Here is a 16,749-nt window from a genome sequence, read left to right as displayed (position 1 = left end):
AGTCATTTTTAATCACGTATTATTTGTCAGAACATTTCTACTTATTTCTTAAAAGAAATAAAATAAAATTCTAAATTATGCCTTAAAATTTTGGAAAAGGTTATTATCAAAATAAATTCCAGGACTTCTGAGTTATCAGACACTGGAGTGACTAATATCTGTGACTTCATATTCTAAGCAAACATTTTTATTTATGTATTTTTGAAATTATAAACGCGAAAAATCTAAACATGAGTACAAAAATGCTCAAACTGGTGGGTTTTTTTGGGGGGGGGGTTACCACCAAAATCTGTCTTTTTCTGCACTGGCCCATTGAAATGAAACTATAGGATAAATGTGGCCCCTGAAGCAAAGCTCTGACTTAGGAGATCCAACAGGACTGCAGCAGAATTCTTTCAGATGTGGCTGACTGTAGTTAAGTTGTTGAACAGAGTCCCTGTATCTGTCCTCTGAGGCATTGGCGTCCCATGTTTTTATATTTCTTATTCATAACTCAGCTAAAACTAGGAAATGGGATTTCACTGCAGATTTCATGGAGCTGGGAATAACAGAGAGAGAGGAGCAGCATGTATGGATGTGAGTATATGACTATACCTGATAGTGCATCATACAGAGGGGATACATACACCTCAGTGTCCCCTGGGCTGAGCTGCAGCAGCACTGTGTTAATGTGACAGTGTGGCCCCGGGCAAGAGGGGGGAGGGGGCATCAATGATCAGAAAGGTGGGTGGGGGGTGGGGTGGGGGATACAGGCTCATCCCCGCTTTGTTTCAACTACCACTACCTCCACCTCCACCTCCACCCCATCCACCCCTCCTGGCGCCGGGCAGGAGCCCAAAGGATGCTGAGGGTGTGGGAGGCCTGGAAGCAATCAGTCTCAGTGTGTGTGTGTGTGTGTGTGTGTGTGCGTGTGTGTGTGTGTGTGTGTGTGTGTGTGTGTGACAGACATAAGGAAGTAGCCAATTTTATCTGAGCGTTTTCCATCTCAGTGGCTGCTTCAGTCTGGCCCGGAACCCGCATCAATGTGCGGGAAAGCATGATTAGCATCAGTATGTTGGTTGGATGCAGGAAATGTATAGGTCCTAATGTGTGTATATACCACATATAGATCATATATTATACACACAGCTTCCAGCTGCACAATGGCCTGCTGTAGGTGACGTCATCAGCATAACTTGTTTTTTTTTTTTTTTTAATAGAAACACCTAAAAACTGTAAATGTGGTCAGTTGTTTGTGAAATGTATTTATTATCAGTGTTAATTTTGTTGAGTAAAATATTTTTTGTTGACTATATTTTTTAAGTGACAACTATGGAATTAGATTTGTGTATTTATTATTCAATTCAAAAAGTATTTAATAAAAAAAAAAAAAATCACTTCAATAATAAAAAAAAAACCTATCAAAGAAAAATAGTGTTCAAATGCAATTATTTGGGTGTCAGATAATTTTTTTTCACGTCGACTATATTTTTTAAGTGACCATAACTATGGAAGTAGATTTATGTATTTATTGTGCAATTAAAAAAAGTATTTAATAAAAAAAAAAATCACTTCAATAAAAAAATCCTTTTCAATAATCATTTTTTCACATCGACTATAGTTTTTAAGTGACAATAACTATAGGGGTAAATTAGTGTCTTTATTTTTTGATCTATAAAAAAAAAACAAAAACTTTTCAATCAAAAAAAATTACACCAATCAAAAAAAAAAAAAACATTTTTTAATTAAAAAAAGTGTTCAAATTTGATTGAATAATAAATACACAAATATACCTCCATAAATAACCCGACTATGACTTCTTTTTTATTTTTTTAATCACAAAAACAAAAAAGATATTAAAATGTATTGATATTACGTGAATTTATGTAACAAAACGATAATATCGTCACATGCATGGGATGAAATCCAATCATTGATCTCGTCAATCTGTGTATATTCACTAACACTAATACCAACACATATCAGGTTGACTAATGGTAATTCAATTTTATTTATTTTTTTAAATGCATAAACTCTTATCCTTCATATTCTAAAATTGTAATGTCATTTAGTCGACTAAATGACATAACTGAAATAGTGATGACAACATTTGGACTAAAACTAAGTTGCAGATTATGACTAAAACTAAACCAAAATTTTGCTGTCTAAATGAATCCAGCTGATGAAATGTGTTACAGTGGTCTTATTATGCTGTGATAAGGGTCCTGGAGAATTGCTGTGTTGTCTTGCTGCTTTAAGACACCAGAAAGGCAACTGATGGCCCGGGGGCGACAATGTGGCTCTAGGTCAAATTTTGTAAAAAGTGTCTATTTGTATGGTTGCCGTAGGGACAACCTCCGGTGCTATTGGTACGGTTACCGAAGTACACGTACTTAGCGTTTTAGGGTTAGGGTTAGATTTAGGTTTAGGTTTAGGGTTAAGTTATAACCCTAGTATCGCAACAATTTTTAGAGTTAGGGTTAGAGTTAGGGCTAGGGCTAGGGCTAGGCTTTAAGGTAAGGTTTAGTTTTAGTTTTAGTCACGCAACCTGAACTGACCAATGACTGACCTATCACATGAGCTAAACTGGTCAAATGGGGGCGCTGCGTACGGATAGAATGTCGGTATATCGATACGGCAACCGTACGGATAGCCACTGCCATATTTAAATGGCCCCCCAATGTAAACTCACAAAATGAAAACAAAAACATCCAACATTACAAGAAAATACACAATAAACATATAACAACAAAACAACACACAAACCCTTTGTTCTTTCCTGTATTAATGCACAGATTGGTCACTATATTCTCATTGCCGACATGAATGTTGATCATCTGAGAGGATCAAACCATCACATTATGTGGCCTCTACTGTGATTGAAGTTACCCATCTCTGCACTAAAAGGTTGTGGGTTCAAATCTCACAATCTAGGCCTGAACCTTTTGAGCTGTCTCCTAAATGAGCCTTGAAATAAAAATAAAAAAACAGTGTGTGTTGGACTGTTTTTGATGGTGTTTGGTTTTTTTTACACTAACTGGGCGTGAATAGGCTCAGGGGCCTCATAACCCGTATCATAGATAGATGGAAGGTTGCCGGGAGAATCCTTTCTCTAATTATGGGTTGTTTTTCCCCGGGTATGTTTGGCTAGATTTAGCTTTTATGGCAGGTTGTTTTTAAAAATTCTAATTGCTTGAATGATTAGACTGTGGTTAAGGGGATGGTCGTAAAATTAATTGAACATTATCAACGTTGGGTGAAACTTTAAAAAACTAATTATTAAGAAATTGATTCAAATAATATTTATTGTTCAAAAAGCTACAATGATAAGTATATTCTCTTTTTATTACTTTCATTCCAGTTATTTTTATTATTTACTGTGATGACCCATTGCACCTGCCTTCACTCTATTATTGGGGACATTTTTGTACCCTGTTTTAATATTAGAATTTTCCTAAAAACCCTTTGCCTTTGTTTTATAAATGAGTGTTATTAAAACATAATGTTGTTGTCACTTTTTTTATTTATTTTTTTATTTATTTCATCTTATTTTTGGGTTCAACTGATGAAAAGAAAAGAAGACAAAAGGAAATACAATAAATAAATAAATAAATAAAACAGGAAAAAAAACAAGACAAAAAAGAAAACCCCAGATGAAAAAAAATCAAGATAATGGCAAGGCAAGGCAAATTTATTTGTATAGTGCATTTCATACACAAGGCAACTCAATGTGCTTTACGTGATCAAAAAGTGCAACAGAAAACATTCAACAGCTTAAAATCAATAAGAACATTAGTCGGCAAAAAAAAAAAAAAGAAAAAAATATCAAGAAAAAGAAGGAAAAAAAATAAAAAAAACACACATACCCAGACACATAAAAAAAAAAGTTTTCTAGAATTCTGAGATTTCTATCATAATTTTCCCCAGTGGCCATAATTATCTTCTTGTACAGTATTCAAAGGACGCACGCTACTTTGATCTGCCCACTTTACCATTTCCAAATATGATAAACTGCTGGATGAGCCTCCTTCAGGTAGGTTAGAGAGCTCACATATGGTGGAGTAAAAGAGGAAGATGGATGATTAATATTCTAGGTGAAAGTCCTGGCTTTTACTATTATTCATTGACACGGTGACTGCGCCCAGACAAGAGGTCATGCATATGCAATTAAACAGGCTCATTCTGTGTGTGAATCACTCTGGAGAAGGTGAACACACCTCACTGGAAGCTCTTCAATGCAAGGTAAGAGTGATTACAAAAAACAAAACAAAAAACAGGACAAGTTTAATTAAAAAGACAGACGAGACATCTGATATCTTGTCTGGAAAAAAGCTTTTTTAAAAATCCCCAAATCCCACTTTGGTAAATATCATTGTTGCATGATTAAACTAACAGAATTCCAAAGAGAGTTAAAGGCTTCATGTGCATCTGTTCCTGTTGTTTTGTGGTTAAAAGAATAAAATATTGGAAAGAAATCTTCTTTATAAAACAAAGCTACAGGATGGTGTCCCCTAACAAGCTGAGACCATTATTTTATCTCCAAATCTGTACATTTCACCCCCTATAACTACCAAGACAAATTCCTTGTACTGTCCTTAAAACTGTACATGGCCATTAAAAACATTTCTGATTCTGATTCTGATTTCTATCAGCTCAAAAAAGACATTAAAGAACTTTTGTTCCCCGTCTCGTCTGAGATTATTCTCACTGAATAGTTTGAAAGTAATAAAATGTGTTCTGACGTCACAATAATGTGCAGTAACTGACAGCTGGATATGAGAGCCATCAAGGTCTAAAAGCTCATCTGGTGAATTATTACCGAGTCGACTCACCAGAGCAGCTCAAGAAAATATTGGTCAATGATAATACGTCTCAGGAGGCAACTGATATTATAGATAGAGATCACACTGGAATCATCCCGGCAGCAGGAAGCCTGTAGCTGCAAACAGTGATTATCATTATGGATTCATCCAACGGAATATTAGCTTTTTTCCATCAGACAATTTTATGGTTCATAAATTGTCAGGAAAAGATATAAAAACATCCAAGAACCCAAAGATATGCCATCAGATGCTCATTTTGTCTCGCAAAAAAATGAGCAAACGCAGACATATTTTATTAGATGGAATATAGGACTATAATGGATGAGAGTCAGACACGAGGAGAAGATAAAAACAAGCAATATTTGGTAAAGGATGAATGTTTTATGTGTGAACAAATGATGAGGCTGCTGCCAAATTACAGTCGGAGGATTAAAATTAATAGTTGAACTTAATCAAAGGAACATGCACAAGTAGGGGTGTGCATTAGCATGAATCTGACGATATGACTCACGATTTCCATGTCACGATGCAATATATCCCAATACAATACACATTGTGATATCAATAATGACAAATTTCACCGGTACCAGTACAAAATGGTATGAAATACAATTTATTTAATTTTTTTTTTTTAACTTGCAAGAAGTAATTATATAAAAACAAGTGGTATGTTTATCAAACTGTCATTTATATTTGTCAAAAAAGTTTAACTTTTGGTTCTACAACAGATTCTGATTCTGTTAAGTTCTTAAGTTCTTTAAAAAAAAAATAAAAAATTAATATAAAAATAAAGTGCAACCAACTTCCAAGCTAAAATGCATTGAGGAATGATGTAGTTTAACAAGGTCTGATGTGGTTACCTGACACCTAGTGACCAGGCATTTACGTGATATGCATATGTTAGCGCAATTAAATAGGTTTTTCGTTAAAAAATATGCTAAAAAATAAATACATTTGGACATTTTTTGGATATATGCAATAATCGCGCTGTGAAATAATGTGATATATTGCCGAATCGAGTTTGTCTCATACCTTTATGCACAAGTAAAGGTTACTTTAAAATATTAGCAGCCAGAGGCTTTTATTTTTAACCTTATCGTTTAAAAGTCACAGTGAGCAAACAAACCCAGAGACGAGGAAATGTGCTGACGTTTCCCCAGGTGTCAACTATACTCTAATACCCAATATACATATCACTGGTGCTCTGCAATGACTACAACTATTAGGCAAATGAGTGTTGTCCTGTCAGTGGGAAATAAAACAAAGCTATGCTAATGTTTGTGTCCTCGGGCAGTGGAGCCCAACCTGAGGGCTGAGGTCTCCCCTGTGGCTCACGCCACTGTTACGGCTGGTGCCTCCTGCCCTTCCTCCCTCTCGCCTAACACACCTGATTCAAATCAGTAATCAGGTGAAGAGGGAGGAGGAGCTGTAGAAAAGTGCTGAGAGGACAAATCATAGAGTAGAGCACACAAATACTAAATACTGACGTATAGGACTACGTCAGGGGTTGAAATAATCTACGTTCTGTGCCAAATATAATGTTTGTTTATTTATTTATTTAGATATTAGCAATATGAGAACCCCCTAATGGAAGACATCAATCTTTATACCCCTACTATGTTTTTAAGGCCTAACCCTCACTTTCTACGAGATGCGTAACTGCTGCGCAACAGCAACGGTGCTGATACGCTCAAAGAAAAGCTCGTGTAGGACAGGAAGTAGTGCACAGAGAATAAAATAAAAGCGGATCATATTTTCATCCATTTTTCAACTCGTGTAGTGTAAAATAATCCTACGCGTAAAATTTTCCTATGGGCGCATGCGCACTAATAGCGTAGTAAATATTTACACGCATACGTACAATATTTTGCTGCCGTAACCATGCAGGGTTAGGGTTTGTTAGGATTTGTTTACGCCGTATCCAACATGACGGACGTATTGTCGACTGTAAGATTATTTTGACGATAGGGTTATTTTACACTACACCAGCAACTTTTCAGGGTAATGGGGGTCTGCTGGTGCCTATTTCCAGCTTTCTACAGGCACTAGGCAAGGGGGGCTTCCGCTACACCCTGGACAGGGATCAGGGGATGGAAGGGTGTGACAATTTGCTTTTGCAACGATTCGATTTGAATCACAATTCGAGAACAATATTGGTGAATTTAGAACGATTTTCAGTGACTTGAAATCAATTCTGTAACTTTTTAGCCAAAATATTAATTCAACCGGTGTGACTGTGAAATAAATACCTGGATAATGGACAGTGCAGGTGAGGTTTCATAGATTCCTGATGTTTCTTGTAAGGGAATCATCTATAAATTAATTATGGACATAAACAACATTTAATGGCAAATGTATTCACATTTTAATTTAATAAAATCCAACCAATACTTCAGTTTAAATTGATAGGATGTTAACTTTTCTGCGCTCATTTTCAATGCTCAATACATTTTCAATATTCAATACATTTTTGATAAAAATACATATTGGGATTTTTCAACATAAAAATAATCCAATATTAATATAAAAAATAAAGTGCAACCAAAATTTGTTCAGGTTAAATGAGCAGCGGTTGAATCTGTTACTTTTCAGTGGAACTTGTTGATGAGGCCTGAGACTTCTGCAGAGCTAATGCTAACAAGCTAACACTATATGTGCTGCTGCTGCTGCAGTGAACGCTGTCAGAAAAGCTTTGCGATCAACGGTCGACACAGTGAGCGACTTCTTTAGAATATCTCTGTCAGTGCAAAAGCTAAAGTGTTTCCACACACTGGACCCAAAGGTGGATTGATCCATTTCTCACTCGCTCGACTTCTCCGTTTTGTCTGCTGGCGCGCCGTATGACGTCACAGACAGCCGACAGAGTCAGCCGTAGCATCTTTTATATTAAAAGTGCTTTCAAAACACAACCATACTATAAAGTCTGCTGTGCTTAAATATAATGCGTTATTTCCTTGTATCGATACAATCAATTGATTACCTTTTAAAAACTATTTTCGATTAGTTAATGTCATCAGAAAGGCCTACTTGTTGAGCACAGATCAATGTAGTTGGGTTGTAGGAATATAAATCGACTCATCAATCTAATGGATGAATCATTACACCTTCAGTTTGTATGGTTTTGTGGTTCTCGCCACACCCACCGCCGTTTCTACTCACTTCCTTGATCCAGAGTGGATCGAGTTAATAAGAGCCGAACAGGAAAACATGTCATATGCGCCAAGCAGTATCAAAACAAACATGGCAACCGACACGGAGAAGACGTTCGAAATTGTGTGTTTTAAAAGACCTGGATATATTGGTGAAACCACAACAAGAAGAGGCTTTAAAACCATAAGTCTGTATCATACTACACAAACATAAACCACCAGTGAAAAAAGCCGGTGTGATTAGCGGCTATTGCTATCCTAGCTCAGTGCTACAGAGAGAACTTTTACCTGCTACTACCACCTCCTCGCTGATTCTCTTCCACGCCAAATCCTTCCTAGTCCGGTCCCGGTTATAAAGGCCGTGTCATACAGCTCCAGGTGGTCACACAAAGCTTCACACACACATGGTTGAATGGATGAACAGACCGGTGTCCGTGTTGATGGCCTGAAGTCATCGTCAACAAAGACTTTGACTGGCTTTCGTCATGCAAAACAGTCGCAGGAGTTCAATATTTTCAACTCTTGCGAATGTGCGAATATATAAATATGACGAAAAATTGGGAGCGCGCTCGCACGGCCAACGCTCTTGATGTGCGGATCGGACGGCACCGCCGCACAGGAAAGATTTGGCATCTGGGACGTATCTATGCATTGACTTTTTATGTAATCTGGACGCCCGAATATTTTGTGACGCATTTGGTGTGAATGCAGCATTAGCGAGATCTCCTGAGTCCTTGCTGCAACAGACACACAAGAGGGGGTGGGGATTGCCAGACAGTAAATTACGCTGCAGTTTCGCAACGGAGATGCTACGGAGCAGTTATGCTTCCCGTGTGAGCTTTGTTGTGTTTAGCAAAAAAGTGAATTTTCTGAAGTGTCGCACTTAATCTCTAATTTACGCATAGACAGATAGTCTAGAAATAGCATGACCTACATTACTGTCTAACTTCATCAGGACTCTAGTAGTCAAAAGTAACTACCGGTATTTAGATCAGCACGATAGTCACAGTGCAGTCATTATTAAAACACACAGAGCTTCATTACAGACAATATTTGAGTTGGACTATTACCAGGAAATATTATTGCAAAATGTTTAGTTATTTTTTTGCCTTTTTCTTCTTGATGATGATAACAATTTGTCTGTCGTTGCCCTTCAGTCAAATCCTCTCATCACCAGACTTTATCTTTACAAACTTCCTCCTCAGGCAGCAGCAGCAGCAGCAGCTCCTCACGTCACTCACAGTCTGCAGACTGGAGTGGGTCAATAAAAACAAAACACGGCCTGATACAATATTAATTACTTTTAATCGATCAAGACATTTCTCATGGATCAAAGTCAGGCTGATGCAATGCAAAGCGTCACCAGCTGCCTCTTTTTCTCCCCCTCCAGCCCTGTGCATCCCTGTCATGTATGTTACTATAGGTTCTTGTTAAAAAATTCATCTGAAGCCAACCATGGCTTGTGATTATAAAGTGCATTGAAGCAAGAGGAGCAGCACTTCCATACATCAAACGCAGCCTGCTGTGAGAAGGCTTTCAATCGCTGCGGGAACATTGCTTTACGTCTATGCTATTTGTGTCGGTGTTTCTCCTTTCCAAAAGATTGTTATTACCAAACATGTTTGGTAGTTGTGTGTGTTTTTTGTTTTACACTGAGAAGAACATTTCATAGAGAATATTTACTTCACTTACAGTTTGGTGCTTGAGTCTTTTTTAAAAAAAAATCTGCAGCAGAGCTATCTAAAGTAGCCATCACATATTCTCATTCTCATCACTTAAATATCTACTTCCTGTTTTTCTGCAGGAAAATTTGCAAACATCCAATGAATCAGCAGTTATAAGCGAAGCATTCTTACAGTAAAAGAAGCACTATCAGCTATGCTCAAGCTTGATTTTTGGATATTTTGATATTTATTTCATTATTAAATTTTATATATACATACTTAAATTGTGTAGTGTAGAAAACAATACCCAGCAACAGTATGAGAAAACTGACCCATTAATCAACTAATTGGTTACAGAAATTTTAACCTTAAACATAAGAATATAATATTTTCTGTTGCGCTTATTTTATATTATAAACTGGACAGGACAAGCTCCCCGGTGGAGTGAAGCTTTTTTTATATATATATATATATATATATATATATATATATATATATATATATATATATATATATATATAATATTAATATTAATATTGGGAATTTACTGTTGGAAAATATTGGCAAAAAACCAAAATCAAACATTTCTAATGTAAAGGATATAGGCGAGTGTTATGTGTGATCATTCTGAAGAGGAATGGCAACTTGTCCAGGGTGTAACCCACCTTTAAGTTTCTAAAACAGGCAAATGAATAATGAGACTGATGGAGTTCACATGTAGAATAACTTGATTAAACATCTATAATTGCTGTATGAGTAACTTTTACATATTATAGCCTACAACTGTCTCTCCAGATTATTTAATAATCAGTTCAATTCCCTTTCATTTTATTGTTGTTTCCTTTAGGATCAAATTAAAGACTGAATCAGAGCGTGTCTTGTTGTGTGTAACGGCTCATGGCTTGCGGACAAGTATTTGTGTGTATAATAAAAACACACGAAGCATCATTAAGTCCTGTTGCGCTCAGATAGCGGTAGTGGCGCCTGTGTTTAGATAACTGTTGTTTAACTACTGCTCCTCTGTATCTTTGCTCAGTATCAGTATCCTGACAGACACTTGGTCTCGTTGGGTTTGTTGTCGTCTGCTTGATTTCCAGCCAAGACGACAGCAGGTGGCTTTCTATCTGTTTACATCTATTTCTAAGTCCCTCACCCATTCTTGTGACCTTATCCTAAAACCACTGATCCCGGCGACCTCCTTACGTTGCCATGGTAATCTGTCATATTAATGAGTTTCAGGTCACAGAGGAAAACACACAATCTCCATTGCCCCACTTTCTTTATTCTATAAACCAGTGGTTCCCAAATAGGAGCACATTGCAGGGGGTACTTGGAAAGATTTGACAATTACGGGTCATTTTAAAATAATCGGGAAATGTTTCTATTGTTCTTTTTGTTTGTTTTTACGCTGTAGAGCAGTGTTTCTCAAACTTTTTGGCTCAAGTACACATGATTTGACAAAAATGTGAAGTGGGTACACGGGACAAAAAAGATCGGGAACCACTGCCACAGCCGACACTAATGGGTTCAAGGAGCCACACTAAACTCAACACTTTCACCGAGACCTTGAAGATGGAAAATGTAGCAACGTCTGAGAAACAAAGAAAAAATAAATAAATCCAAAAACAAAGACTACCCATCCCAGAATTCCCTGCTCCATCCATCTTCCTGCTGTCACCTGAAATGAGAGCCGATGGTAAGGTGACCCCAAGCACCACGAATAGGAACAAGGAGAGCCATGTCACATTGTTAGAACCTGCACTCAACCATCTGGCAGCATCATAATGGAGCTGGAAGCAGGTGAGAGTGTGAGGCTCATCATGTATACGATCCCACTGTAACCCACCGACGACCCCGCGCTGAAAATCAGCCATTCTTTGCATCCAGTTGCATCCATTATCTTGTCTGTGAGAAGAGGAAAATTTCAGGCATGAAAATCAATATAATGGAGACGAAAGGCATGAAAATCTCTGGGGAAGTGGGAGCTGCTGCTACACAGTGGGTGCCATTGTGCTGTAAACTTTTCACCCTGCGGTGGTTTTTCCACCAATGCCTTGACAGCTACATGAAACTGCCTTTGTCATGTAATTGTGTTACAATAAAAACGTGTTTGTTTGTATTTTTTTAGCGTGAGTGATTCAGGAAAAAAAAGAGGATGAAACCGGTGGTGAAACCGATAACGATGTAAAAAAAAAAAAAAAAGTCCAGCATCTTAGCTTGTTAGTAGCTAGTACGGAGAAACAGATGATTTAAGGAACACTGACTAAAAATATCACAACAGTTTTGACTGTCAACTGCCAGTCTTCCTCAGAGGTGATTGCTTTAAAGAGAACTGGCAGTTGACCTTCAAAACATAAGATAAAATGTTCTGAAAAACTGAATAAACAAAATCTTGACATATATTTAAAAAAAAGAAGATAAAATGAACTTGCTGGAATTAAAGCGATCATGGATGTTTTAATGCCATTTAGCCATTTCAACAACTGGATAAATAACTTTTTTTTTGTTCTCCAGTAGAACCCCCCCCACACAAAACAAATAGCAGAAATAATAAATCCCCCCCTATATGTCTGTATTAACGGGCGATGATTGATATTATCCAACACAAAATGCTCAATTTCCGATATTAAACAATACCGATATGTAAACACAGACCTAATTTTAGGTCACATAATATATCTCTCCATGTAAATAACAATTTAAGGCTTCTTTAAAATGTGATATTACACTAGATTTATTTCAAAAATGAATATCATCGGGCGAAATAAAAATAATTATTGAAATCTAGTGATGGAAAAAGTGCCACTTTCATTTTCAACATGTTGTGTTAAACATCACATGTTAGTTTTTCTATATTGATGGAAAAACCAATACTGATGTCAACCACGAGAACATGTTATGGCTAATATTGGCTAATAGTATCGGCTATCTCTAGTATAAACCCTTATGCTACAAAATTTTAGACCCCGGAAGACAAAATCTTGGCCGTCACCCCCTCCAGCTCCAATCACAGGATTTATATATCATTGGCTGCCGTGATATATAGTGAAGCGTGTGCACGGTGCAAACACGTACCCGTGACGATGACATTTATTTTCAGCAACAAAATACGAACTCGGAGATGCTTGAATTCAGCGCTTTTGCGCTACTTCATGCTCTTCCAGAGGAGGAGACTGGGAGGGATTATCAGATTTGGGGGCGGGATTTACGGTTTGAATTCAGCCATGCCCCTCTGTTGTGGTTCAAGATTCAGGCAGTGCAGCTTTAAGTAGTGATTTATTTTGTTTTATTTTACTTTGTCTGCACATGCTGTCAAAGGTCAACACTACAAGAAGTGCAATCTTTTTTAGACAGCAATGCATGTTTTGTTATTGCAATTAAATACATTAATTTATTTTTAAAAAATGGAAGGGTGGGGAAGAGTTGATTATTGTAAAGTGAGAGTGAGATAAGGAGTTGTAGGCTTGAGGCTTAGGTATAATGGTGGAGGCTGTGGACAGAGGGAAGGACTGAGTAATACCTAAAACAGGTATTTGGGATCAACGTGTCTAAAGTTAAGCCCACTACGAGTTTTATCCCACAGTCCAAGTCATGCCAGTGCATCGTAGACCAATGTATGTGCAAGAACCGTCACTGCAAACCCAAGCACTGCCCCGGACCCAAAGATGCAGCCAGGCTAGCAGAAAAAGCGGGGCCAGGGAGCCCAGGCAACCCCCCAAGGCCGAGCAGCCCTCCAGACGCGCCTAAGACACCAAGCCGAGAGGCGGCCACTGCCCCCCACATACACACCCGGAGGAGCCGAGGACCCAGCGCACCCCGCCACCGACCCCAACCCCAAGGCCCCCCACCAACATCCACGCCACCATCCCCAATCCCCCGAGGGGAGGGCCCAGAGAGCCCCCCGCCTGAGACCCCAGCAGAGGGGCCAAGGCCCACGCCCAGCAGAAGGCCAGAGCCGAACGTGCTGCCGGAGGGCACCCGCCAGCGGGCTCAGAGCTAGCAGGGACCAGATCCCAGGCTAGAAGGACCCGGAATAGAAGCAGTACCGGTAACAGCCCGCCCAGGGACAACGACCACACCCCCGGCCGCCCTGGGCAACGAGGGGACGCCATATACCGCAACGCCAGCCCCCCAGGTCACCTTTTTTTTTTTTTGACACCGCCAGCGCGATGCGCCCCAAGAGCCCAGCCAGACCTCCACACCGGTACGTGGTGCGCGCAGACTAGAAGCGGTAAAGCAAGGGCCATCCCATGCCACACCGACTGGCATGCAAGAGCGCGGCACTCTCCACCCACCCCGGAAGACCCCCACCAGGACCTGCCAAGCCCGCTGGGCCACAAGAGCAACTCCCCGGGACCGGGAACCCCCAAGTTGTGATTTAGTATTGACCAACTGTCCCCAACCCACCAGTTGAGAATCACTGACTTTTCCTTTTTGTGATGAGTGGTGCACAGAATATCAAATGTGATCGTGGACCCACAAGATCTTAACTAAAAAAAAAAAAAAAAAAAGAGAACGAAATCCAGAATGTTTCATTATGTCAGTATTCATTTATTATTGAACATAAAAACTCTGTTGTCCACCCAGCAAACACACACACCCATATATTTCATCACAATTTGTTTTCTTATCTCAATGAGACGAGTCATAAACCAGCAGTTTTTAAAAAAACAATGTCACAATTATTTGAATTCAAACTTTTTTTTTCAAGGTCATCTTTTAGTACATAATAATATAGAGCCAGCATCCCATATCTGTTGTACCATCTTTTTTATTTATTTATCAGTAATCTTTTCAATACAATCAACTCTTACATCACAGGGTGCTGCATCTGTAGATATATATTTATATATATATATATATATAAAAACAATGTACATGAAAATAAATAACTTAACTTTCTAGTTTAACATGCATTTAAGAAATAAAGAGATCACTGATTATGCACAGAAGGACTTGAGGGCCTAATGGCTGTCCTTGTTTGAGTATTAGCCTTAGGTTAGCATTGTAAGTGGCAAAGATTGGGTAAAATTAAATAAATGAGCTGGAAGCAACTGTGATATCACATCATGTGAGTAATGAAGAGTGCTAATCTGATCCAGGGAGGGAAATGAAGTTTTAATGAAAAATTACTCGGCTGTTAAACAATCAGCAACACAAACTCTAGCTAAAAGCAGAGCAGCTTTAACTGGTGAAAACCAGTATATAGTGCTGAAAAAATGAGATACTTAATAAAAAGTCTGCTTTTGTTTCATCTAAAGCTGTAGTTTAAGATTCTGTGTTGTAACTTCTGCTCATTTTATTCATTAATTGACCTTTTCTTAGTGAGCAAGATTTTAAATGATAGATTATCCATCGCCCGGTGCCCTGAGCTCAGAATGTGGGTGCACTGTTTGAACATTATGAGTATTGAGTGTGTATGACGACTTGCTGCTGTAACATCTTTACAGTGTGAAAGCAGAGGAAGCATCGAAGGGGCAGTGCTGCAGAAACAAAGACAGCATCCTGTAAAAGGCTCAGGCACTTTGTAAGCAGCGTGCATGTAGTAACGTACACACACTCGCACACAAAAACACACCAGTCCTTTTTTTTTTAGTTTTTTTTTTTTTTTTTTAACTGAAACAGGATGAGGAAAGGCGATACGTTTCAATGAGCTGCATCAGCCCGAGTCCATGCTGAACAGCTCGATGCCCTGTGGGCTCCAGTGAAGACCAACCCCTGAGTTGTAGACCAGAGACCAGACGTACGGGATGAAGAAGTCCTCAGGCTGGTCCTCCTCCACATACTTAAACTTCAGCTCAGGAAACTTCTATTCATGCACATGGATGAGGAAAGAAAAGGCTTTTGTTAAACTGTGCAGAAGATTTATGTAAAGCAGAGATGAGCAATTTTTACCATGAAAGTGTGATTGTCTGATCCAAGGGCAACATTATCAACATTCATGTTAGCATTTAGAATAATGACCAATCTGAGCATTAATACAGGAAACAACAAAGGGTTTTTGTGTTTTTGTTGTGCATATTTTCCTAACTTTTTTTTTCACGTGCATTTTTGTATATTTTTCTGTCATTTTCCTTAGTTTTGTTTGTTTTTTTGAATTGCATTGCTCATTTTTGTTGATTTATTTTGCTGCTTTGTGTCTTTTTGTAATTCTTGGTCATTTTGTATATTTATCTGTGCTTTTTTCTGTGTGTTTTTCTAGTCGTCGTCCGGGTTTTTAGTGTCATTTCATACATTTTTGTTGTCATTTTGTGTATCATTGTTGTCCTTTTTGACGCTCAAAATTAGATCGAGGGCTGCATGTGGCCCCCGTGCCACCAGTTGCCAATGTCTGATGATAGATTATTACCACTTTTGAATATTTTTTCAAATAAAAATGTTTCTATTTACACACAATGATTTACAAAGTGCTTGGGCAATTGGCGGCCCGGGGGCCACATGCGGTCCTCGTCTCAGACTACAAAGTAAACGCACATAATGACTCCAAAAATACACAAAATTTCTACAAAAATGACATAAAAGTATTGAAAACAACTGCAGAAATACACACAATGATACTGTAATACATGTATTCAAAACAGCAAGATACACAAAATGAATAGACACACACAGAAAAAGAGGAACAACATAAAAAATACACAAAACTCCATCAATACACAAAAATACGGACAAATCCTTCGTCATTTTCAGTTTTAATGCTCAGATTAGTTATTATTCTAAATGCTGACATGAATGTTGGTAATGGGGCCGAGACAATCATATTTTTGTGGCCCCGCTGTACATGTAAATGAATTTTGCTGCAGTTTATGACAATTTAATTGCAACATCGTTTGAGAGAAGTACAATATGTCTGCAGGCAACAGTCAAACATGGTGGAAGATCCTTTTAAGTTTTGGGCTGATTTTCGATCAATATTGTCCAAAACTGGATCAGGATCAACGTGTCCTCAATGATGACATGTCTTTAAAAACAAGTATCTTCAACATAATGGAAAAAAGTTAAAAAATTTTTTTAAAAAATGGCCTCACAGCACTGATCTGAGCATCATGGAGTGTGTTTAGCATTACAGGATGAGACGAGACTTCACCCAACAAATGCACTCGCTCCAAATGCTCTTTGACGACTGAAGGTAAT

At 38.3% G+C, this 16,749-nt stretch overlaps 1 protein-coding gene across 1 annotated transcript in view; it reads right to left on the bottom strand.

Annotated features, from left to right (window-relative positions):
* Nucleotides 1-14,198: 14,198 nt before the first annotated feature.
* Nucleotides 14,199-16,749, bottom strand: part of dym (dymeclin) — a 65,635-nt gene continuing 63,084 nt past the window's right edge. The window contains exon 17 of the mRNA XM_028463412.1: nucleotides 14,199-15,424. Within this exon, the coding sequence (XP_028319213.1) occupies nucleotides 15,275-15,424 (150 nt within the window). The 3' untranslated portion in view covers nucleotides 14,199-15,274. The remainder of the gene's footprint in view (nucleotides 15,425-16,749) is intronic.

This window comes from Gouania willdenowi, chromosome 12, assembly GCF_900634775.1.
Source record: "Gouania willdenowi chromosome 12, fGouWil2.1, whole genome shotgun sequence".
In the NCBI taxonomy this organism is placed as follows: Eukaryota; Metazoa; Chordata; class Actinopteri; order Blenniiformes; family Gobiesocidae; genus Gouania; species Gouania willdenowi.
This window is presented reverse-complemented; position numbering and strand designations above follow the sequence as displayed.